The sequence below is a fragment of the Theobroma cacao genome, chromosome 1 (assembly GCF_000208745.1).
Source record: "Theobroma cacao cultivar B97-61/B2 chromosome 1, Criollo_cocoa_genome_V2, whole genome shotgun sequence".
NCBI lineage: Eukaryota > Viridiplantae > Streptophyta > Magnoliopsida > Malvales > Malvaceae > Theobroma > Theobroma cacao.
Window position 1 is genome coordinate 17,482,801 of NC_030850.1, and position 11,412 is coordinate 17,494,212.

Below are 11,412 nucleotides of genomic sequence, written 5' to 3' on the forward strand. Positions count from 1 at the left end.
TGAACTCAGCTAACGCCAAGTAACGGCTATATTTTCAAAATAAAAACATGATTTATACGTACATGACTTTTTAACAACCTTGGCGGACTCCGTTGGGATAGCCTTAGGCCAAGGTATCCCTAACAACTGAGTATGAAAATGATTTTGGCACGAGCAAAGCTTTTCAAGAAATCATAAGCCTCGTTGTTTATTTGGGTGAAATGAATCTATTTTATCTTATTAAAATGAGTTCGAAATGTTGTGAATCATTTTTATACTAATCTATTTTATCTGTCTCCATTTACTCAGCTTTAGATATTTTAGATGATATTTGTTTACTCACTGGGATTATATAATCTCATCACCTTTCTTTCCACCTATTTCAGGTTCAGGATAGTCGGTAGATAGCTCATTTCGTTGAGGGCTACAGTTGGACTTGCATTCTCAAAAACTGTAGGTTCACAGCCTTCATTACTTTTAGTCATTCAAGGGCCCACATGTCATTGTTAAGTGGTTTGAATACCTGGTTGCGTGTGCTACTGTATGTAGGAATTTATTTTGTTTTTACACTGTAAAAATTATTTACGTAGCGTTCTGTAAAAATTGTTTTATGAAAAAATTAGAATATTTTATTCATTATTTTTATTTTATTCCATTAGCTATAATTTCACTTTAAATGAATGTTTTAGATATCTGAACTTATTTTCGGTTATGAAATGTGCAAATTTCTCTCATATACTACATTTTAGCTAGTTTTGAAATTTTTTAAAAAAATGACCAAAATACCCTTGTGTAGTTGAAACTTCTCTTTGACTATTTTTGAATTGAAATTGGTTCATATCACTTTAAAACATGATTTTAGTAATTAATACTCATAGGGGAAGCGAGAAAACTGATGTTAAGCCTTGTGAGGTTTCGATTGGTATTCCGAGTAATTAATGTCTATCGGGACATCGCTGCAGTTGTCATGGGCTCGATGAGAGTTCCGAGTCGTGACAAAATGATAAATATGAAAGTTTTATCCCTACTTTTCAATGGCTTAAGAATCACATTAATTGAACTTCGAGATTGAAAGATAAGCTCCAAATACCGCATCATATTCAGTCCATGCATACTGCTGCAGTGCTCCAACTTAGACAAACATTTTAACCATGATCCAATTCGAATAGGGAAACATAGTCAACATAAAAGTTGTAGCCCTTTCTTTTAGCGTTCTAGTGGTCTAAGAAGCACTTCATTTAGAGTTCTTTATAGAGAGATATGATTAAAATACCACAATATATATGAATGAAACCATCACCATATTTGCATGGATTTTCATCAAATAAGCATTTTGCATCAAATTTCCTACAAAAGTAATAAAAGAAACCAGTAATAACTACTCTTAAAGTAATTTAAAACAAAATAACATAAAATTTAACTAAAATAACTTAAATTAACTATTCAACATGTAATCAAATTTAAACTAGAAAAACATCTAAAATGTTACAATCCGAAATTAAAATCTCAAAGATTTAGCTACTTAAGCCTCTAAAATATGTCAAAATAACTTTATATAATAGAGTTATCACAATCCAAGAAAATCTATATGCATACCCTGTATCTTTTTTTTTTCTTTTGCATCCATTGATGAACTTAATTCTCAAATTTGCAATGGGATAGTCTTGACAGGCAAGATCATCTTAAAGAAAAACTTATTCTGACTTCTTATTCAACAAGTTGACCAATCACCAAATTTGATTATCTTCTTTACTGTTTGGTTTCTCACAGATTTTATTAAAGCTCTTAAATCAATGACCACGATAAAAAATGTCTGTTTGCAAAATCGAACAAATGATGTAAAAAATTCGACCTTTATATTGAAGACTTGAGGTATGGAATGACTAACACCTACTTCTTCATATTCTGACTTATACATCATCTCACTGATTGTTCATTCAAATTATTGTGGGAACACCTTGAAAGTTGTTTTTTATGGAGATAAAGTTGAAGCAATTGACCAAGATGACCTGCTTGACAATTTCTTCAGTCCAATGGTAATTATTGTTGCAACGATTGTGAAAAAATACATGAGTTAGTACACGATATGTAAGAACCATTCAATTGATTTACGTTGATAAACATTTCCTTTATTCTTTTCTGGTCACGTAGACACAACTTACCTTGCATCCTGCTAAGCTACAAATTTTTACGTGGATCTTGATATTCTGGAAACCATACTCCACAAACAGAGGTTATGTTCACACATAAAATAATAAACACTTAACTATCAATCCAATGCTATCTAATAACACATCAACACATAGGTACGAAAAAGAGCCATTTAGTGTCCAGATCATTGACATGTACATGTCCCCCCACCAATTATCAACAAAAGCAAATGAAATCAAACACTCAATACTTGCAGAGATCAACAGCGCTGATCCATCAAATGTCCAGGTAAAAATAGTGTTACTTGGACCACTTTAACCTAAAGTGCAACGCAATATATGCACTGAAAATTGACCATAATTGCAGGAAACCAAGCACAGAATCAAAGCTAAAATTTTTTACATTGATTATGTGGTAATACAATTCGTGCATCGAATGTGAAATGGCTTTTTGCTTCTGTGATGGTAAATATTGGTGCACAAAGCATGAGAAGACACCCCTGCCAACATAAGGAAACAAAAACCTTCTTGCCTGTTTTATATCTTTCATACAATCAACTCATATCATATGATACGATCTAAATTCGTTAGATGTACTAATCAAAATTTTTGTCAAGCATTATTTTCATATTCGTTATTATTTCTGAATTTGTTTTCTTGTACCAGTATTTTACAAATCTATTATTTTCTCCTCTCATTTCTACAAATCGATAAAATTGTTAAACATTTTTTCAATCTTTGATTATTGTTTTTGTCCTCTTGTTTTTTCCATCTCAAATTTGCTTGACATGCCTGTCCTCATAAATACACTTATTGCTTTCAGTTAATTCAACCGTTTGATGACAAAATAATGATTTCCTAGAAACATTTCTTTTCTCTTTAAGAAATTTAGCAAATAGTAAATTATTTGATGAACCATTACATGTTAATACTAGCTTATTCCCATTCTTCTGGTTTCCTATTCATTACAACAGAGCATTGCAAAAGGATACCCAATCATCAAAAAAGATAACTGAGGATTCTTCAACCCCACCTAACCGTCAAAATATTTTGGGAATTAGTTTTGAGTCATACCCGAAACTGCTTTATAGTTTTTGTTCTCAAGTAGTACTGCACGTGATGCTATGTAATTTTAACTTTTTGTGTAAATATAGTTGTAGGGCATTGGCTTTTGGTAAACTTTATAACAATGTATGTAGACAAAATTAAAACACTGCTTGATATTTTTTGTTCACAGCCAAAATGATACATTTGACAGCAAAATGTCCGCTTTTGTAATCTCTTCAAAATGCAAACATTGGCTTATGAAAAAAAAAAAAGCAATATATTAAACAAATGACTGGCATTTACTGCAAACAAATTATTGCTCCTGTTTCACCATAACAATCGCATACTTTTACTTTTTGCAAACCTAACTTCCTATCATGTTTTTAATTTAGCACGTGTGCAACGCACGAGGTAAACTCTAATCTTGTACACTTAATAAATGTGTAACACGACACAATACGATTAACACATTTAGTAAACGTATCGCACTAAATTTTATACATCACAACACAATTAATACGATTAAAATTTATGAGATTTATAATTTGGTTATACGATTAACATACTATCAACATAATTAAAACAATTAAATTAAAATATGTGCAAGTAAAAAATTATTTTATTATTCAAATTTATAACAAATAATTATAAATATCATAATATTTATTAAATGTAATAAAATTTAATATCAATAAATCTTAACCATCATAAAAATATTAATATTTGTATAAATTAATAAATGAGTCTTTATAGTGTACAAGACATATTTATACAACACATGAACATAATTAAATAAACAAGTATAAACGGATCACGAGATTATATAAATATACGATAATATGATTAATTAATTATATTTTAGACAGATTAAGCAAGTTTAATATAATTAAAATATGATTTATTTATATATTAATCATGTCGACAAGCTTAATACATAAAATATAATTAATCTAAATCTAAATATATTTAAATCCGTGTCGTATTCATATTGTATTGTAATGCCGTGTGAAAGATTGTCTAGCAATAAATGTCGCTGCGAAATCCACATCCCACATTTACGATGTGTCACACGCTAATTTTCGTATGTGCGATTTGAATGTTTAGACGGTGAGCAATGAGTTGGGCCGTGCTGGGCACGACGAGACCCACATATCCGCTGGGTCGAGGGTGTAGTCTATTGGGCCAAAACGGCCCGTTTGCCTCGTAATTTTAAAGAAAAACAAAATACCGGTTTGGTTTGGACAAAAAGTTGAATCAAAATTGGAGCTTTTCTTTCTAGTGGACTCTCTCAAAGCAATGGCAAACAATCCCTCGCAGCTTCTTCCATCAGGTGACTTTTCTTTTTCCTTCACTTTCTCGAGAAAGTCAGACAAAATGCTGATTTAGGTTTCTTTTATTTGTTTCTCAGAGTTGATTGACAGGTGCATTGGCTCCAAAATATGGGTGATAATGAAAGGGGACAAGGAGCTTGTGGGTACTCTAAGAGGCTTTGATGTCTACGTCAACATGGTCCTCGAAGATGTCACCGAATAGTAAAGTTCTTCCCATTTTCCAACTTTTTTATTGAATGTTTAGACATAGATATATCGGCTTTAAGTGCACCGGCAAGATTTTATTTTTGTTTTGTGTGTGTTAGGCTTTTTAGGGTTTTAGGGTTTCTCACAAGAAAATGGGCTTAGGAAAGTGATGGGAAAGGGAGCAATTTGGAGTTTTGATTTCTGGGTATATAGCTAGGTCGTGTGTCTTTAACATATGTCAAACCTGGGTAGCCTTTTTTTCCCCTTAAATTACTTTGAAGTCTCAAATTTTAAGTTCGTTTTTGAAGCAGGATTCCTATGGATAGAAGCTTTGCTTTTCATCTTTTAGTTCAATGTTGAAATTCTTTCTAAGTGGCATGGTGGTAACCGGAGAAAGTGTTGGGATAGAGTGTGGTCTTGTACTATTTGCTACCAATCCATGGCAAGGTTTTTCGGCAAACCTTTTTAATTACTGGTAACTTTGTATTTGTTAGAAGCCTCATTACAGAAGGAACAGGTTGAGAACCAGCTGTCTGTGTAGAGAAAACTTGTTTTGGTCTGGACATCCTCTCACTTAGCTAGCTGCACTCGCTGCTTCTTCTTCTTTCACATTGTGTCCCTTTTGATATTCATTGCTTGATTGTACAATATTAACACTTTTTTTTTGCTAGGTGGTGGTGGTCTTTTCTTTCTGGAGTGGCAAAATGTTTGATTAATTTTTCTCACATTGACTTGAAAAGAATAGTGCTATGTTGAACAATATATATTTTTATTTGACTTTTATTGGCTTAGCAACATAGCTGCCTGTTGTTTGTCTGCATTCATAAGTAATTGCTTCAAAGCTTGTATTCATCTTGATTGCTTCTCTGCTTCTGTTTGCATATCACAGTGAGATCACTGCTGAAGGAAGACGGATCACAAAGCTTGATCAGATTTTGCTTAATGGAAACAACATTGCTATTGTAAGATTAAATGGTTTCAGATTTAATTAACACACTTCTTGTTAAAATCATAATTACTTAGCAATTAGGTTTGGTATATTTAAGTATTTATGAGGATTACAGTATTTGATTAAGGTTGGAGCAACTTTCTGCTAGATATAAGCATGTAAACTGTAGATCTCCAACTAGAGCCAAAAGGTAGCAATTTGACAAAAGAGAAAACCTGATGCCACCCAACATAAAGAATTTTAATGGATTCAAGTATCAAATTCGTCATACTAATTGTTTTTGTGCAATGCAGCTGGTTCCAGGAGGCTCACCTGATCCAGAATGACTGTCTGCTCCTGCCTGTTTCTTTTGTCCTCCCTTTTAACGAGATTGGTTCCAGGCTATATTCTCAGTTTTAATGAGAATTCTGGTGCACAAGGAAGGTTCTTATTATTTACCCCAGTCACTGTAAGATTCTCCAAGTTGAATGGTCATATGACAGAGTTGGCCCCAGTTACTGTTATGATGAATGATTGGTTATGCTTATCATGACTTTGAAATGCTGATAGTTCTAATGTCACTTTATATGCATCATCATTTCAAAAATATTATGACAGAGTTGAATGCTTTTGCTTCTCAGAAAATTGATGTTAGTTCAAGTCACTAGGAAAGGTAACATCGATTATGCCAATCTCATTTTCTATGTGAAGGTACATAACAGTTTGCATATACCTGTTTTATAGGCTGCTGTGCGTGTACTGTGCATAATGCACACTAATATTTGATTTGCCTATCCAGCCTTGAGAACTAAGAATAGCCAGGTTTGAGATAATATGGTCTAGCTCCTTTTCTTTTTATCAGTCCTTTCCGCCTTATTTGGTCTTTACCAAGCAAAAGTTATTAGTCATGTTCCCACACCCTTGTGAAGGTGGGATTTAAATTTTTGGGGGGGTGGATTGGGTCCCAAGGCATGAGAATATGAAATTTGTAACTACTTTGGGGGTTAAAAGATGAAACAACTTGGTTTTCCTTGAGCATGGGACAGATGTGCTCACTGATCCACGTTACTGAACTCCAACCGTGGTTTAAGTAATCCTTAACAAATAAGTAAACAGGGATAAGAAGTACAGAAGAACAGAAGCATTCTCAGCTTAGGGTTCGTTAAATACATGGTTAAAAGGGGTTTTGCCTCGGAATCTTCAATAGATGATCATTAAGATGTATGACCTCTGCCCTGGAAAACCTCATTCTCAAATGACACAGGATATAGAAAATAGAAACGTATTCCAATCACAATCACAGGACGACATTACAGAATCGATACATATTCAAATCACCTGTAAGCAAAAGAGTACTTTTGCCCAGCCACATTCTTGAGCTATTGCACAGATAGCTTAATTTTGATTTCCAATATGCAGGTTTGACCGGCTGACAATTATCTAATTTTGGGGATATGTTGAGTCATATTGAATACAAATAATAAGATACCAACAAACATATCTATCTATCGAGCATCCTTGGATAGAAACTCGTTATATTTGACAGCTCGAACATTGCAGAATTCATCAACACAGTCTCCTCTTTCAAAAACAGCTGCAGCCCCCATTCCACTGCCTGCAGTGACAACAGCATCGGTTTCTTAACCAGATCAAGAAAGAAAATGAGCCATGCTAAACGTCTATCAGTTCAATTGTTAAGGCTTGACCATTGGTTATAACTGCTTATTGACAATTTACTTTGCGTGTGGCAGAGTAGAGCTAAATCCCGTAACTGCTTGCTACTCTCGTAAAGTCAGCTTCAAAACCATTAAACCCACTGCCAATTTAGTTGAATTCTTTAAAACCACCTCAATGATTCTGTCAATGCGTTCGGTAACCTATGAGCAAATGCAAGGCAAAGAAAGGTATGGCTAGGCTTTCTCAATTTACTATGTTATCGCCAAAAAAAAATGAAGTTGTAATCTTCAGTCCATTAGGTTATATAGCCCATGCTGACATAAAACGTTACCAATTCATTATTTCGACTAAGGTTAGACCTGAATCTGAATCGTCTTTGGCTTTTTTCATGTTTTTGGAGAGAGAGAGAGAGAGAGAGACCTATGCACATTGAGATCACTCCAAAGCGACAGTCCTTGCCACGACGCTTCATCTCGTATAATAGAGTTCCGACACAGCGAGCACCTGATATACAAAATAGTACATAGCTTAAATTAATACCCATACCACCCTCAAGACCAAGCTTAGCCTCTGGAAGAGTTAGAACAGGCAATTAAGTATTTGTTCAGATACTAATATATATGTTTATAGAAGACCATATACACATACACACACACTTCTGTATGTCTGTTTCTCAGCTTGTGTACAACTTTCATTGTTTATCACAAGCTCAGTTAACAGGGGCAGTTTTTTATCACATATTGTCAAATTTCTGTTGAAAAGTACCTGTAGCACCCAAGGGATGCCCAAGGGCTATTGCACCTCCATTAACATTGACCTTTTCACTATCAAGCTCCAATTTCTTACAACAGTATACATACTGGGATGCAAATGCCTGGGGGAAAATACATATTGCATAATTAGAAAAGAAAGAAAAACTCAAATAAAATCAATCAAAGAAACCCATTACCTCATTTATCTCAAACAAGTCTATATCAGCAAGCTCAATACCAGCAGACTTAACCGCAGCTGGTATGGCAACAGCAGGACCAATGCCCATCACAGCAGGATCCACACCAACAGCAGCAAAACTTCTGCAAAAGGAGCATTGGAAAACAGTGTGAGGAGCTCAAAAAATGTGAATTTATATATCCACTCCAACCTAAAATTCTCCCATGGTAATCAGACCTTTTAAGCTGCACACATATGACTAGAAAAAGACAACTGATTATGAAGCACAGCAAACATTTCCTTCTTTTTTGACTTTTGCTCCTAATTCTTCAAACCGTAAACTTGGTAGGCATTTCTGTGCATATTTACTTAATGTTTATCCTTTTCTCTCTCAAAGCCCTTGCTTCTTCTGCTGTTCTTTTCTGGTCAGGTGACAAAACTTTGGCACCATATATTGAATTGTGTTAGTGATCCTACTAATATTAATTTGAGAAATCCAATCAGGAAAGAGAGCAGCGTGCTTCCTTCAGTGGAGAGGATACCATATGGAAGGAATTTTGAGGTAGACCATTACGTTAAAAAAGCAAAGCCAAAAACAAAACAGTGGAGGCAGGGGTAAGAAATAACTATCCTGTTTCCTACTTTGCCCTCTCTTAGGGAAACTTACTTCTACAAGAAAGATTTTGTAGCTTCAAGTTCGTGAACTTCTGTTTAAGAATGTCATTGATTTCTACTCAGTATATTTAAGTACATTAAGAGAAAGAACACAAAATGCAACCATCATTTACTGGGTCGCCAAAAGATCATGTAGAATAAATAAACAATAAATCAGCCCAACTCAACTCGAAGTTGCTAAGCAAGCACTCTTTATCTGTGTTAGAGACTTTGATATAAGCAGTTTCCATTACCTGAATACCCCAAGGATCGGGAGTCCTTTCTGCATAGCCAAACTTCTCTTCATAAGGAGGACCGCTCCTGCACCATCACTTACCTGGCTAGCATTTCCTAAGAAACAAATTGGAACACAACTTTTATTCAAATTGCTTGATTGTTCTTGTCAGAGAAAAAAGTTTCACAAATTTCATGATCATATACCAGCAGTCGTGGCCCCATCCTTTCTAAATGCAGGCTTCAACTTTGCTAGATCTGCCATGTTTGTGTTTGGGCGGATTCCATCATCCACCACAATTGTGACTGGCTTCTCTTCTCCAGTTTTGGGATCCACAATCTTTGCAGATTAACATAGGTTAATGAAATGTCATAAAAATTCTAGACCAGAATAGTTTTCCACACAAAGTTACCTTAGTAGATACAGGGATAATTTCATCTTTGAATTTACCAGAGGCTGTTGCAGCAGCAGCACGCCTATGAGATTCAACCTATGTTTACAAATTTAAGACATTCAGACTAATAAAGATTATGTTTGCATCAGCAGATAAAAAGTACATTGAACAATTCACAGTACTAACAGCAGCCTGGTCTTGCTCTTGCCGTGTCACACCATAGCGCTGTGCAACATTTTCAGAAGTAATGCCCATAGGAAGAAGACAATCCCTGGCCTGGGCAAAGCTCTCTACCTGTAAATATAAATTTAGTTGCATATTAATACGTCAATAGAAAACATATCCTAAACAGTTAATACAAAGTAGATGTTCAAGATACCTGTGGGTTAACTTTGCTAACCCCAGGAACAACTTTATCAGTTGTCATGCTCTCTAATCCAGCAGCAATGCCTACATTGAAAACCAAGAAGGTTAATACCAAGGTCGTGAAGGTCAATCTCATATATTCCAGAATAAATCTTCCTCAGCAATCAGATATATAGTTAAGATCAAATATCTTTACCGATATCATATAATCCTGCTTTTATGCAAAGAGCAACATCGGCAACTGCTTGTAGGCCAGATGAACATTGCCTGTTGACAGTCTTAATAGGCACTGTATCTGGTTGAAACAGGTAATTGCATTAGCCATATGTATATACAAAGGAACTGTAAAAAAATGAAACCAACAGTTTAGAATTCGATTCAAGCCTTCCAATTTATATTTCTATTATCAACATAGCAAAAATCTTGGTGATGACTCCAATTCAGTATGCCAAAAGCAATTAACAAGTAAATAATTTACAAAACAACAAACAGTTCAAGTCTCCATAAAGAAAAGAAACTATTAAAGGGTCCAAGAGTAAGAAATTTGAAAGAATAAGTATACCAGGGAAACCAGCATAGAATGCAGCCATCCTACACTCTATTCCTCTTTGTGAGCCAGGTGCCAAAACTGTTCCGACAACTATATCCCCCACTTCACTTGGGTTCAACTTTGTTCTGTCTATCAAAGCCTGCATTGAGAATTAACTAAAGATAGGAGGCAAAACAAATATGATTTCAAGGACAACTTAATATATAAAAAACCAAAGCATCTAACCTTCAATACAGGGGCAAGTAAATCATCTGCGGGTGTATCCTTGAAGCCTCCACGCTTTGCCTTGCAAATTGCAGTGCGGCATGCCCTGTGAAACAACGTTTTGCCCCCTCTTTGATTACAATATCAAAGCTTTTCATGCATAACAAAATATATTTATTTTCCTTGCGCATACAGTACTTGAAAAACCTTTTACTGCTCGAATTGGATGGGTGGTTACATTATAACCCCTAAATACTAATCATGCTATGATTTTTGTCACTTAAATTTAGCTCAAATAGCAAATATCCATCGGAGCTTCGGTAGGGATCTAAATTCGAGTTCGTGATCCTTGCTATCTTTCTTTCAGCACAAAATATACTTGTTAAGCAAAAAATACTTATACCAAAGATTTTTAAAAAAAGAAAAAACTTACGCCACAATCACAACATCATTGGCAAAAGCAGCCGTCCGGTGATAAGCAGAACCATCCCCAGCAGCACAAATTGAAGGCTGATCAAATGAAAACAACACACTTTCTCAAAAAAAAAAAGAAAGAAAGAAAGTAATCTTAAGAAGAAAAAATGTAACAAAGTGGGTCATGCTTACAAAGAGAGCAGCAGCAGCAGCAGAGTCAAAGGATTGATGAGAAGAAGAAGAAGAGGGTCGTAAATGATGAAGCAAAATTCTCTGTCTGTTGAGTGCTTTCTCCATGTGTATATCTTTTCTCTCTTTCACCTGTTTCCGCTCTCTTCAATGGTTACTGGCTTTGTGATAACAACTT

The 11,412-nt window shown here is 34.8% G+C and overlaps 2 protein-coding genes across 2 annotated transcripts; one reads left to right on the forward strand and one right to left on the reverse strand.

Moving 5' to 3' along the window:
• LOC18612818 (sm-like protein LSM5) lies at positions 4,397–6,313 on the forward strand. Its single transcript, XM_018114514.1, has 4 exons — positions 4,397–4,506; positions 4,585–4,708; positions 5,583–5,655; positions 5,936–6,313. The coding sequence occupies exons 1-4, from the start codon at positions 4,473–4,475 to the stop codon at positions 5,966–5,968; spliced, it is 264 nt and encodes an 87-aa protein (XP_017970003.1). The 5' UTR covers positions 4,397–4,472; the 3' UTR covers positions 5,969–6,313.
• On the reverse strand, positions 6,870–11,412 carry LOC18612820 (3-ketoacyl-CoA thiolase 2, peroxisomal). Its single transcript, XM_007049763.2, has 14 exons — positions 11,238–11,412; positions 11,065–11,141; positions 10,653–10,737; positions 10,440–10,566; positions 10,074–10,172; positions 9,891–9,961; positions 9,698–9,805; positions 9,530–9,607; positions 9,324–9,456; positions 9,137–9,233; positions 8,248–8,371; positions 8,064–8,172; positions 7,719–7,802; positions 6,870–7,236 (listed from the first exon to the last, which is right to left on the reverse strand). The coding sequence occupies exons 1-14, from the start codon at positions 11,340–11,342 to the stop codon at positions 7,127–7,129; spliced, it is 1,407 nt and encodes a 468-aa protein (XP_007049825.2). The 5' UTR covers positions 11,343–11,412; the 3' UTR covers positions 6,870–7,126.

Excerpts from the sequence above, each read along its gene's own strand:
- LOC18612818 (XM_018114514.1), top strand. The coding sequence starts at position 4,473 with ATGGCAAACAATCCCTCGCAGCTTCTTCCATCAG. Across the intron at positions 4,507-4,584 it reads CTCGCAGCTTCTTCCATCAG|AGTTGATTGACAGGTGCATT; the intron begins GTGACTTTTCTT and ends TTTGTTTCTCAG. Across the intron at positions 4,709-5,582 it reads CTCGAAGATGTCACCGAATA|TGAGATCACTGCTGAAGGAA; the intron begins GTAAAGTTCTTC and ends TGCATATCACAG.
- LOC18612820 (XM_007049763.2), bottom strand. The coding sequence starts at position 11,342 with ATGGAGAAAGCACTCAACAGACAGAGAATTTTGCTTCATCATTTACGA. Across the intron at positions 9,608-9,697 it reads AAGAGCAAGACCAGGCTGCT|GTTGAATCTCATAGGCGTGC; the intron begins GTTAGTACTGTG and ends TTGTAAACATAG. Across the intron at positions 7,803-8,063 it reads GCATCCCTTGGGTGCTACAG|GTGCTCGCTGTGTCGGAACT; the intron begins GTACTTTTCAAC and ends TTTGTATATCAG.